At 55.4% G+C, this 13854-nt stretch overlaps 1 protein-coding gene across 1 annotated transcript; it reads right to left on the reverse strand.

Annotated features, from left to right (window-relative positions):
• Positions 1–9239: 9239 nt before the first annotated feature.
• On the reverse strand, positions 9240–12572 carry ANKRD33 (ankyrin repeat domain 33). Its single transcript, XM_012933856.2, has 4 exons — positions 12477–12572; positions 12178–12307; positions 11897–12037; positions 9240–9904 (listed from the first exon to the last, which is right to left on the reverse strand). Exons 2-4 carry the CDS (start codon positions 12296–12298, stop codon positions 9240–9242), a joined length of 927 nt encoding a protein of 308 aa, XP_012789310.2. The 5' UTR covers positions 12299–12307; positions 12477–12572.
• Between the last annotated feature and the right edge of the window lie 1282 nt (positions 12573–13854).

The following is a 13854-nucleotide window of genomic DNA, read 5'->3' on the forward strand; positions in this document are numbered from 1 at the left end:
TTTTATTTTCCCTTTGTGTCTGCACCTGTATGTTTGTCTTCAGGTGTGTGGGCAGAGGGGGGTGGCAGGGGGAACTGCACGCAAGTAGGAGCTTGCACGTCGGTGGGCCCGTGTCCGGTACAGCTGTGAGCCTGAGGGTCCCCGTCCCCTGGCCAGACAGACGTCTGCAGGGACACTGCGTGTGTGACTGGGGGAACTCACGGAGAGAGCCGGCCCCAGCCTTGCCCTCTGTCCCGCCTCAGACCTGCTGTCTTAGTAAGCAAGGAAGGCCGCGGCGTGCTGAAGGGGAGGAAGAAAGGAGGAATGAGGGCCCTGCTCCTGCCTTGAGCCCTGGCTGGGGGTGAGCTGACAGAACGAAGGTCCTCAGAGGGGTGCCACGGAGGGACTGTGACAGCAGAAGTAGGGGTGTTTTCAACCATTCGGACAGATGGCTGCTGGGGACTCAGTTTGGGGGACAGGGGACACAAACCAGGGAGCCCCACCTGTCCTCACGTCTGTGGGATCCCTGGCCCCTCTTGACCCAACTGAGGTTTTCCTGGGGCACTCTCTGGAATAACTGGGGACACTGTTTTGTTTTTTTTTTTTTTTTAATGTAGGAGTACTGGGGCTGGAATGATAGCACAGCGGGTAGGGCATTTGCCTTGCATGCGGCCGACCCGGGTTCGACTGCCAGCATCCCATATGGTCCCCCAAGCACTGTAAGGAGTAATTCCTGAGTGCAGAGCTAGGAGTAACCCCTGGGCATTGCTGGGTGTGACCCCCCCAAAAAAACAGTAGGAGTACTGCTATTTATTCAGCCATTAATTAAGCTGATTGAACTGGGCATGAATTCCACATTACTTTTTTTTTTCCTTTTTGGGTCACACTTGGCGATGCACAGGGGTTACTCCTGGCTCATACACTCAGGAATTACTCCTGGCAGTGCTCAGGGGTCCATATGGGATGCTGGGAATTGAACCCAGGTTGGCCGCATGCAAGGTAAACACCCTCCCCGCTGTGCTATCGCTCCAGCCCATGAACTCCACGCTATTTTTTTATTTTATTATTATTTTTTTTTGCTTTTTGGGTCACACCCAGCGATGCTCAGGGGTTACTCCTGGCTTTGCACTCAGGAATTACACCTGGCGGTGCTCAGGGGACCATATGGGATGCCGGGGATCGAACCCGGGTTGGCCGCGTGCAAGGCAAACGCCCTACCCGCTGTGCTATCGCTCCGGCCCCCTCCACGTTATTTTTTAAGAAAATTTTTAATTGGATATCCATGAGATAGACCATTACAAAGCTGTTCATAATTGGGTTTCAGTCATACAATGATCCAGCACCCATCCCTCCACCAGTGTACATTTCCCAGTACCAATGTCCCCTGTTTCCCCACCACCATCCCCCACCCCCCCACCCCCTACCTTTAACTCCCTCTATGGGAGGCACTTTCCTTCTTGCTGTCTCTCTCCTTTTCCTTTTGTGCATTATGGTTTGCAATACAGGTGCTAAGAGGTCACGGTGTTTGTTCAGGGCATTCGGTACTTTTATCGGGACAGCAAGGCTGGAGAAGCTTTTCAATTGGGTGGCCACTTTGGGGTATGGCTATGACTGCTGAGGCTTCTGGAAGTACAGGGAGAAGGGGAAGGTAGCTCATCCTGACCCTGAGAAAGCCTGGAGATTTCAGTCTCAAAACCCGCATACCAGATTTTCAGCAGATTACATCTTGGTGAGGACCGTCCTGAGACGGTGGAGTCAGGCCAGGAGTATGGCAGTGATTTTTTTCTTTTTGGGTCACACCTGGCGATGCACAGGGGTTACTCCTGGCTCTATACTCAGGAATTACTCCTGGCGGTGCTCAGGGGACCATATGGGATGCTGGGAATTGGAATCGAACCCAGGTTGGCCGTGTGCAAGGCAAACGCCCTCCCCACTGTGCTATCGCTCCAGCCCCAGGGAAGCGATTTTGGATTGTGGAAGCAAGCAGCTGCCAGGGGCTCTGTTTGGGCGGGCCCCAGGCCAACCCACCCCCCTTCAATTTCTGGGGACACTTTTGAACCGAGGGCAGCCCCTGAGAGGTGGTGGGAAGTAACAAAGGCCCCGAGGCATCCTGCGTCTTGCTGGGGCCTGGCCTAGGTTTTCTTCAGACATTCACTATTTCCAGGGGCCGGGGAGACAGACACCATTTCTGCTCATGAGTGAGTGAGGGGGAACTTCCCCCCAAGCCAGGCCTTAAACCCTGCGGTTCTTTGTGGCAAGGTGGTGTGGACAGACACACCAGCACACCACACATAGGTGGCCGGTCACCAGAGCTGCAGGAGGGGCAAAGGGCTGAGGCCCTGAGGTCAGCCACAGTCGTGCAGGGCAAACCTTGGGGGCTGGCAAGGAGAACTGTTTTCCTTCCGGGGGCCGCCAACACAGCGTTCTAGAATCTCCAGGGGGGCCTGGGGTCCCAAGGACAGGCATCCACTGGTCTCCTCAACAAAGGCCAGACGGGGCTCAGACACCCCGTAACACACACACACACACACACACACACACACACACACACACACACACACACACTATTCATCTTACTATGAGCCCTACAAGCATCGAGGAAGCAGCCGTGGCCTTATCACTCTTGGTTGTCACCGAGGATGACGTGGCCAGGAGAGGTCCCTGGGCACGGAGATGCTGAGAGGCATCGCCAAGCTCAGGACACTGTCACAGCTGGGGCTGGGCGTCGGGTCATTGGCCGACTGGACTCAGCTTAGAAACCCCAGGAGCTGGGCAAAGTCGGGGTGAGATGGGAGGTTGGCCCTGGGCGCTTCAGACTTTCCTCTGGGTGCCTAGGAGGGGGACTAAAGGTTTAGGGGGCCAGAGGGAGATGGCATGGTCCCAGCAGGAGATGGCGGGGCTGCAGGTCGGTTTCTTGCTGTCCTGGAGGGGGTCGAGCCTTCCCCTGAGCAGGGGCGGCTCATCTGCCGGAGAATGTTGTCCAACTCTGGGGTCCAGGAGCCGCCCTCGCTCAGCCTCCCAGCAGGACGGAGGGAGCCCCTGAGGCTGTTTCTCTGGCCCTGAAGGGGCTGTTGTGACCTCTGGGTCCCCAGGTGGGTTGGAATGGGAGGGAGGGGTCCTGCCGCTGGTGGGAAAGATCCAAATGCCACTGAGCCACCGAGTCCCTGGTGCCCTGGGCAAGTCACTGAACCCTCATGCTCTCCGTTTCTTAAACTTATCGTAGGGAGTTTTTTGGGGGGGTAAATGGGATCATGACGACACTGGGCAAGGGGGCACGTTGTTGGGAGTGCTCTGCTTTAGCTTGCAGGGCTCCACGCAGTCACGAGGCAGTGACCTCCTTTCTTTTTTTTTTTTTTGCTTTTTGGGTCACACCCGGCAATGCTCAGGGGTCACTCCTGGCTCATGCACTCAGGAATTACTCCTGGCGGTGCTCAGGGGGACCCTATGGGATGCTGGGAATCGAACCCGGGTCGGCCACATGCAAGGCAAACGCCCTACCCGCTGTGCTATCGCTCCAGCCCTGTGGCCTCCTTTCTACATATGAGAGCCCTGGGCTTCAACCACATTGTCCACGTGCACAAGCCAATGCCCAGGTCGAGCCACGCCTGCTCCAAGCCTGGGACGTTGTTTCTCTCCCTCTGCCGGGGGAGGCCAGGCCTGACTTCAGGAGCTCTTACTTCTGCAGCAGTGGGAGAGGGGAGAAACCTCGGCCCCAAAGGCCTGGAAGAGTCCCAGGGACCGTCCTTAGCAGCACTTGGCAATTTACACAGCCTCCCCCCAGATCAGCTGCTGGTTGTTATTGGGTTTGGGGCCACCCCTGGCGGTGCTCAGGGACAGTTCTTGGCCCGGTGCTTAGGAATCCCTCCCGGCAGCCAACAGCCTTGCTTTCCTCCACCAAACAGGAGAGAAATTTAAATGGCTTGTAAAGATCACACAGGAAAGGGCACAGGCCCCAGGAAACTGTTGCAGTCTCACTGCTGCCTTCGAACCCTCTGGGCGAATTGCACACTACCTGGGTTAATAGGGACTTTCACCTGTGTGCATGCATATGCATTCACAAGCTTGCACACACACACACACACACACACATACACACTTCAAAATGGATGTAGGGCTTTGCGAGCTGGATCCCTGGCACCACGTGGTCCCCAAGCACTGAGTCTTGAAGGCCACTAGTGAGGCCACAAAAGAAAGCAAAGCAAAGCAGAAACTAGATTTAGGGGCCAAGGGGAGAGTTTGAAGGGCTGATATGTGTGGCTCATACATGTGAAAACCCCAGGTCTGATCTCTGGCACCATACAGTCCCCCAAGTACCGCTGGGTATCACTCTCTCTCCCCAAATTGGATTTAGTTTTTAATTTTTCAGAATATGGTCACCCAGAATCAAAAAGTGCTTGTACAGAATTCCGAGTACTGGGCTGGAGTGATAGCACAGCGGGTAGGGTGTTTGCCTTGCACACAGCCGACCAGGGTTTGGTTCCCAGCATCCCATATGATCCCCCAAGCACCTCCAGGAATAATTCCTGAGCAGAGCCAGGAGTATCCCCTGTGCATCGCTGGATGTGACCCAAAAAGAAAAAAAAAAAAAACCCAACAAACCAAAAACCAGAATTTTGAGTAATTGGTGTTGAGTCCACCAGCAAGGGGCATCTCTCCTGGCTCCGTTCACAGGGGCTTCCTGTAACGAACTCATTCTGGGATCGCAGATGTGGGTGGGGGAGGGAGACTTGGCGGGGAGAGCCAGCTCATGTCCAGCGGCCACGCTGGCAGTGTGCACCTTGACATAAACTGACAGAAGGTCCTTCTTTTTTGGGGGTGGGTCACACCCGGCGATGCACAGGGGTCACTCCTGGCTCTGCACTCAGGAATTACTCCTGGTGGTGCTCAGGGGACCATATGGGATGCTGGGAATCGAACCCGGGTTGGCCGCTTCAAGGCAAATGCCCTACCCGCTGTGCTATCGCTCCAGCCCCGACAGAGGGTCCTTAACCTTTGTGATCCTCTCCCAAAGCCCTCAGGAGGATGGATGGATGTATCCTCGGCCCATTGGGAAGAAACATCAGACCTTCCCACCAGAGACTGTCCAGCCAGGTCCCCTCCTGCTGAGGCAGGACCCTCAATAAGAAAAGTCTGGAGACATCCTGGTCAGGGGGACCGATGCAGCCTTGGTGACTAAGTGTCACGTGATGTCCCAGGTAGAACTCTAGAGAGAAAAAGGCTTTGGGTAAAAAGTAGAGAAATCTGGGGCTGGAGAGATAGCACAGCGGGTAGGGCGTTTGCCTTGCACGCGGCCAACCCGGGTTCAAATCCCAGCATCCCATATGGTCCCCTGAGCATGGCCAGGGGTAATTCCTGAGTGCAGAGCCAGGAGTAACCCCTGTGCATCGCCAGGTGTGACCCAAAAGAGCAAAAAAAAAAAAAAAAAAAAAAAAAAGTAGAGAAATCTATATGAAGTAAGTGTTAGCTCTTTTTTGTAACAAATGTATTCTATGCATATTGATCATAGAGGAAATGGGGAGGGGTGAAGAGATTGTTCATTGTTCAGGGGGCTGTAGGTTAGGCTCTTTTTTTGGTTTGAGGGCCGCATCCAATGATGCTCAGGGGTTGCTCCTGGTGGTTGGGAGACCCTATGCAATGCCAGAGATTGAACCTGGGTTGGCTGCGTGCAAGGCAAGCACCTTACCTGCTGTACACACACTTTGCATGCAGCGGTGTGAATTCCTCACTGTCCCCAGCACAACTGGGAGTGATCCCCAAGTACCAAGCGAGGAGTAGCCCCCAAACACTGCCAGGGGCAGCCCAAAAGTAAAACAAAAAATTAAATACTAGGAGAATCATCTCGGTGTGGGGCTTACTCTTGGCTCTGTGCTCAGGGATCGCTCCTGGTAGTCTCCGGGGACAGAACTGTAGTGGTGGGGCTAGAGGGTGTACTGTGGGTCGGGCATTTGCCTTTCCTGCGGCCACTCCAGGTTTGATCCCCAGCATTCCGTCTGGTCCTTGAGCACTGCCAGGCATAACTGAGTGTAGAGCCAGGAGTAACCTCTGAGCATTGCCAGGTATGGCCCTATAACAAAAAACAAACAAGCTCCCCCCCAAAAAAAAAGACCCCAAACTAACCAACAAAACAAAAGAATTATAGTGGCTTGGGGCCAGAGAGAGAGTACAGTAGGGCATTTGCCTTGCACACAGTCAACCTGGGTTCGAACCCCAGTACCACATCTGGTCCCTGAGCCCATCAGGAGTGATCCCTGAGCACAGAGCCAGGAGTAAGCCCTGAACAAAACCAGGTGTGGGCGCCGCCTACCACCCTGGGAAAAAAATAATGAAAAGTGTCCTCCCCATACTGGTCAGCTGTTCCAGGAGGCCCTGGCTGAGGCACCATGATGAGGGGCGGCCACAGTGCCGACTGGCTTCACTCTTGATCGCTTTCCAGACTGACCGTTCCTGGCTGTGTGACGTCGGGCAGTTTTGTGACCTTTCTGTGTCCTGTGTCCTCAAGGACAAAAATCCTCACAAGAGGATGGGGCTGGGGGCTGGAGCGATAGCACAGCTGGTAGGACGTTTGCCTTGCACGCGGCCAACCCGGGTTCGATTCCCAGCATTCCATATGGTCCCCTGAGCACCGCCAGGAGTAATTCCTGAGTGCAAAGCCACAAGTAACCCCTGTGCATCGCCAGGTGTGACCCAAAAAGCAAAACAAACAAACAAAAAAAGAGGATGGGGCTGGAGTGATAGCACAGCGGGTAGGGCATTTACCTTGCATGCTGCCAACCGGGGTTCGATTCCCAGCATCCCATATGGTTCTCTAAGCACCGCCAGGAGTAATTCCTGAGTGCAGAGCCAGGAGTAACCCTGAGCATCGCTGGGTGTAACCCAAAAAGAAAAAAAAAATCCTCATAAGAGGACCAGGGAGATAGCACAGGGGTAAGGCACTTGCCTCGAGTCCTGCTGACCTTGGTTTAAATCCTGCCACCACGCTTGGTTGCCTGAGCAGCACCGGGGCTTGATCCTGAGCACAGAGCCAGAAATAGCAGTTCTGGGTGTGGCCCAACATAAAAGTTCCTATTCCCCCCCCCCCAATCCACAAATCCTCATAGGATCACTGGGAATGTTCAATATATCTAGCAAATACCTTATAAATAGTTTCACTTATTATTATGACAAGCAGATATGTCTTATGCAACAAGTGTGTTGAGAAGAATGTTCAGAATCTCCAGCCCACAGAGTCGGGGATGGGTGACCCCCCCTTCTTCCTGTTCTTCCAGGAGCCTGGAGGTCACACCCACAAACTGCCTCTGGCGTCATATAAACTGATTGATGGCCAGGGTCCAGAAATTCACAAATAAATCTTGGAAGAGAACAAGTTGCAAAGATGCTTCAGAACCCCAGAGTCAACATCCAGTTAAAAATTTAACACCAGCTTTATCACCCTATTTAAAATCTTAGAATTCCTGGAGCAATATCTCATACTTTATGCCACTGATGTACCAAGAGTAGCACACCACATCTGACAACATTTGATGTAAAGTAGAAGGCAACCGATCATGATTTTATATATATATATATATGTACACATATAATACATTAGTGTGTAAGGCTCAACCTGTAACAACATGTTCGCAATCTCTTACAAGGGCTAAATGGCTCAAAGGTGAGATACAACAATTTTCACACATTTTCCTAAGGAAATTTTTGATCATTTTTAGTGGATTACTCATAGCAAGCAATACAAACTAAATGATTTAGGATCTGCCTTTGGGGCAGGTTTGGGCGGTGGTGGGAAAATTTGAAATAATGGTGGTGGGAAGGTGTAATGGTGGTGGGATTAGTGCTGGAATATTGAATGTAATAAATTCTCATGAACAACTTTATAAAAATAAAATTTTTTAAAAAATATGTCAGGATCAGAGATGTTGCTCAGGGTTGGGGCCTGAGTCCTTCACACTCAGCTTCACTCCCAGACACCACGTGGTCCCTGAGCACTCCTGGGAGTAGCCCCCAGTCTCCCTGAGTAATGCTTGAGAGGCCCCCCAAAATGAAAGTACAGAAAAATTCAAAACTTGTAAATAAGCTCCTCCCCCCACCCCCCAAGAACCAAAACCACACACTTACAAGTGTCCGGGCAAAGATATTTTAGATCACTGGCTAATAACCCCACCTATGGGTCAAGCAGGGTAATTAACTTGATCTGACTTTAAAAAACAAAACAAAAAACCCCCTAGGGCCCAGACTGTAAATTTAACTTGCAATGCGACTGTCTAAACTTGCATGCTCCTTAACCCCTGTACTGCCTCTCTGATCCCTTATCTCTCTGTCTCTCTCTCTGTCTCTGTCTCTCTCTCCTAAATATATAACTTCAATACAAAGGGGCCAGAGCGATAGCACAATGGGTTAGGTGCTTTGCATTCGGCTGACCTGGGTTCTATCCCCGGCATCCCATATGGTTCCCTGAGCACTGCCAGGAGTGACTCCTGAGTGCAGAGCCAGTAACCTAACATCACTGGGTGTGACCTCCAAACAAAGCAAAACAAAAAGCCTCAATATATATTAATAACCTTAATATATAGTCTTTATATGTGTATATATAACTTTAAATAGATATATTTTAGGGTACTCCCAAGAAATGCTCAGGAGGCCCAGGGAACCACATCTAGTAGTACTTGATCAACCGGGCCAGATGGTTCAATGCTCAGGCCCAGTACTGTGGTACTGCTTGGGTCCAGCGAGGGCCACACAGACCACACTCAGTGGTGTTTGGGGGACCACAGGCTGACCCCGACTGAGAGCTTGTGCATGCATGGGCTGCTCTGAGACCCCGGAGCTGTCTCCAACCCTTAGTACAGTTTGGTGTGGTTTCATATCTGAACAAAACCCCTCCTTCCTCCTGCCTGATCCACGTGCGGATGACGCCGTGGAGGTCTGCAGTAACTCCCGCCACCACGGATCAGCCAGTCCCTTACAGATGGATTTGTTTCTCTTCCCCGCTTCTGGTGACACAAGCAGTGCTGTCACCTGCTGGGAGTCTAACTGGGGACACTGCTGTCCCCAGGGCTCGCCAGGCCGACTGGAGGGGAAGGACAACTGGAGACACTTTCTGTTCGTGCACTTCAAGAAGGTCAGTTTCCAGTGATGTTTTCCCTCTTTTTCTGAAAAGAGGGTGGTACTCCAGCTCAATTTGGGGACCATCTGGGTGCCTCTGACGGAGAGGGGATGGAGAGGCCCCTCCCGTCTAGAGGGCGCTGACCTGCACCAGGTCTGGCCTAGCCCATATGCTCTGTGCTCTGTGCCCTCCTGACCTGGTACTGCCACCGCGGGAGTGCCAGGTGGTGCGGCTGCCCTGCAGGCCTGGGCGCGGGCTTGTCCTGCCTGGGCATTCGCGGTGCCTTGGACAGGATGATCCTGGGGCTGTCCCGGGGCTGGAGCCACCCTGAGCACACACTCAACAGGCCCTGGGGGCCCTGGAAAGGGGTGAGGACCCGGGGGTCAGGGGCAGCCGGGGAGGGCTGCGGGCAAGGGGCAGGCGGTGGGGCAGTGCCCAGCATCTCTGGCACAGACTTGCTCCGGGCGCCCAGTGCTGGAGGGTCACCTGGACACAGGGTACGGCAGGCGGTAGTGAGGAAGGGACTGGCCAGGCTGGTTGTGACCGTCACGAGGTGGTCCAGGACACCGCCCTCCTCAGGAGACGGGGCAAAGGAGAGGCGCAAGGTGGCCATCAGTCGCTCCAGGATCGATGGGGTGGCTGCTGCCGGGGTTTTGGCCCCGGCCGGGGTGGGCCACTGGGGCTGGAAGTGCTGGCTGAGCTGCTCTGCCCGGGGCCGCCGCTGAAGCCGCCGGATTCTCTGCACGGTGGCGAAGCTGTCGGTCAGCACCGCCCACTCCAGAGCTGTCTTGCCCCGCGCGGGATCCACCGCCGCCAGGTCAGCCCCTGGAGGAGGCCCGGGGGTGGGACATGGTTGGGGTTTGCAGAAGAGCAGGTTTCTGTGGAGGCGGGGGGGGGGGGGTGCCCACACAGCAGTGCTCAGAGACTAGTGCAGTGCTGGGGGACCCTGTGGGACTCAGGATCGAATCTGGTCCCCCAGCATGCGCTCCAGTCTCTTCGTTACCTCCCAGCCACAATAAGTTCGTTTTTCTTTTCTTTTCTTTCCTTTTTTCATTTTTTAGATCAAACTCAGGGCTTCACACAGACAAGGCAAACGCTATACTGCTGAGCCAAATTCCTAATAGAAGGGCAGATTTGTGTGTGTGTGTGTGTGTGTGTGTGTGTGTGTGTGTGTGTGTGCGTGCATGTGCATAGGGACACGGGGAGGTGATCCACACCCGGCAGTGCTCAGGCTACTCCCAGCTCCATACTGGAGGACCACACAGTGTCGGGGGCCAAACCCAGCCTCCTGGCTACAAAGCACGTGCTCCCACCGTCTCTCCAGTCCCATAAGGGAGATTCTATTTGGGGGGCCATGGGGTAGGGGTCGGACCACACTCCTGGAAATACTTAAGAGACCAGGGTTGAACCCCGGTCGGAAGCCTTACCCGACCTGCTGTACTATTGCTCCCGCCCCAGGAGGGAGGACCCTCACACCAAGACTGGCTTCATTTTAGCTCAGAGTCAGGGTCCCCTGGTTGCAGCTGGAATCCGGGGCCCCAGTGGTCCTGCCCCACCCCCAACCCCCTGTTTAAGATGAAGAAACTGAAGATGATGAGGGGGAAGACTCTGGAGGGGGCTCCCGGGGTCTCTGATTCATCCTGGGGCCAGGGGAGCAGCAGTCACTCTGAGACAACGCGGGCGAAGTACGCCCTCCCCCCTCACCCCAAGCCTAATCTGATAGGAAGGAGAAATCTTTCCCAGGCTTGGGGGCATTGCCGGGCTCTGCCCTGCAACAGTGCCACTGATGCCCCCTCATAGCACCGGTCCCGGGCCCCAGCCTAGAGCTGGCGGTCATCCCAGGGCAGGACGATGCCTTGTTATATTGCTCACACCACTGGGGCACAGACCTAGATCTCCAGCTGCTTGCTTGTTTTTGGGGTCACACCGGTCATGCTCAGGGGTTGCTCCTGGCTCTGCACTCAGCAGTTATTCCTGGCTGGGCACGGAGCACCATTTGTGATGCCAGGGAGCAAACCCAAGTCGGCTGCATACAATACACTGCCCTACCTGCTGTACTATCATTCTGGCCCCATGCTTTTGGTTTTTAGGGCTGTAGCCAGCTGTGCCAGGGATCTCTCCTGGTGGGGCTCAGAGGACCATATGGGATGCAGCGACGGAACTGAGTCAAGCGCTTGCAAGACAAGTGCTCTACCCATTGCTCTATCTCTCCGGCCCTAGATCCCCAATCTTGTTCCAGCTGCTAGCCTTTTGGGGTTTTTTTCCCCACGTGGTTCAAGTTATCCTCTCAAGCTTTCTCTGCCGGAACCACCAGGCCCTGTGTCGAGGGAGGCAGGGATGACTGCGCTTGACTGACAATGAGAAGCCCGGATATCTGCACTACTGACAGCCTCCAGAGAGTGGGCGCTGCCATCTCCACATCAACGGCACACAAACACCTACCCTCCACACATGTGCGTGCACACACACATGCACACACATGTGTGCACACACTCACACGTGCACACACATGCACACAAACACATATGCTCACACATGCATGCACGAACACATACACACATGTGAACACCTGTGTGCACACACATGCACACACATGTGTGCACACGCTCACACATGTTGCACACATGCACACACAAACACACATATGCTCACACACATGCACACATCCACACACATGTGAACACATGCATGCACACACATGTGCACACACTCACACATGTTGCACACACATGCACACGCACACAAACACACATATGCTCACACACATGCACGCATGAACACATGCACACACACAGCCTGATAGCCGCCGGCCCCCACCTGCCATGAGGAGTGCAGCCACACAGTCTGCGCGGTCCCGCACAGCCGCCTTCATCAGCGCCGTGAGCCCCCGCCGGTCTCGGCGCTCCAGGTCCAGGCCTGCAAAGTAGTGGAGCAGGAGACACACCAGAGGCGCGTGTCCTGTGGGCCACCCGGGGTGAAGCTGGGTCCCTGGCTCCCACGCCCACCCGCCGCAGCAGACACAGCCTGGGGTCTGAGAAGTCTCAGGTGGTGGCCCGGGGCAGGAACGGGCATCAGAGGGCGGGCCGGCCACCACGCACCTGCTTGGGCGGCCAGCATGAGGGCCGTGTCCCCTTCTTTGTCCTGGTGGTTCACATCGAGGAAGGGGCAGCGGCTGAGCAGGGCCACGATGCTCCCAAAGCCGCGGCAGCAGGCCACCATGAGGCCCGTCTGCCACCGTGCAACGAGCGTTCCTCAGGGCCGGGGGAGGGCCCCGGGCCCCTCCACCCCCATGTCCCCCCCTGGCCCACCCTCATCTCTCCCTTCTCCCCAAGAGCCCCGGGTAGGGGGGGCCCACCAGGACGGAGACCAGCGGCCTTGGGAGCACTGGGGTACTCACCCGCCCATTGCTGTCCACTTGGGCTGCGTCCTCCGGGGACACCCCGGCCTCCAGCAGGGCTTGGAGCTGGGCTGGGTCCCCACGGACACAGGCCCCATACAGGCCCCCCAGCTGGCAGCCAGACCCCCGGGGTGCCGTAGCCATGTCCCACCGCTCTGCAGAAGCTGCTCTTCCTTCCCTCGGCCTGGGGGTAGGAAGCTGGCCCCCCGCCTAGGGCAGCTGGTGTCCGCACACAGAACAGAGGGGTGCACTTCTCCCTGCGACCCAGAAAGGGCCCCCCGCAGCTGCAGCTGCAAGTGGTCCGATCCGTACTTGAACGAGGGCCTAGGAGTGGGGTCCCAGTGGGGTCCAGACGGGGCCCCTTCCTGTCTATTTTCCTGTGGGACTAACCTGGGCAGTCCTTGCTGGGCTGTCCACACTCCGAGGGGGCGACAGATGGCTGGGCTTAGGGAGAGAGCCCTGCAAACACCCTGGGCTGAGCTGCTCAAGCCGGGTTAAAGGGCCCGGCACCGGGAGGGGCCGACGCTCTCCGCCACCCTAGAGCAGCCCAGGGGCTCAGGCGCTCTGGCCCTCGGCCCCCAGGGGCTGTGACGGGGGGACCCTCACCGGCCCCAAAAGTTGCTCATCTGGGGGACCCGCTGCACTGGAAGGGAACGAAGGGCTCACAGGGTGGAAAGCTGGCTCCAGCCAACAATTCTGGTCCCCTTCTCGGTGCCTCCGAAGAAAAGATTTAAAATGTGCCTAGTTGGGGCTGGAGCGATAGCACAGCGGGCAGGGCATTTGTCTTGCACGCAGCCGACCCAGGTTCGATTCCCAGCATCCCATAGGGTCCCCTGAGCACTGCCAGGGGTAATCCCTGAGTGCAGAGCCAGGAGTAACCCCTGAGCATCACCGGGTGTGACCCAAAAAGGAAAAAAAAGTGTGCCTAGTCAAGGTTTCCTCTAATGAAGGGGGGCTTTAAGGAGTGAGGGTGGAGAGTGAGGGTCCCAATAATGCTGGAGTCTCATTAAGACCCGGGGGGGGGGTCCCTCTAAGGGTCTACTAGAACCGTATTTATTTATTTTAGGAGGGGATGGAGAACAGATGGGGCGAGGGGGTGAGTTGCCCATGCTCGGTGATGCTCAGGGCTTACTCCCGGCTCTGCCCTCAGGAATCACTCCTGGTGGTACTCGGGGGCTGTGTGGGATGCTGGGGGTTGGAGTCAGGTCAGCCAGGCGCCAGGCAAGAGCACTACCTGCTCTACGATCTTGCCCACCCCAAGAGACCTACATTTTCCCCCTCACTGGGGTGAGATTGAACCCAGGGCTTCTACTCAGCCTCTGGACCTCTTTTGGAGTTTTTCAGTTTGTTTGTTTCGGGGGTCATTAAAACAGATCTG

Source organism: Sorex araneus, chromosome 2 (assembly GCF_027595985.1).
Source record: "Sorex araneus isolate mSorAra2 chromosome 2, mSorAra2.pri, whole genome shotgun sequence".
NCBI classification, from domain to species: domain Eukaryota; kingdom Metazoa; phylum Chordata; class Mammalia; order Eulipotyphla; family Soricidae; genus Sorex; species Sorex araneus.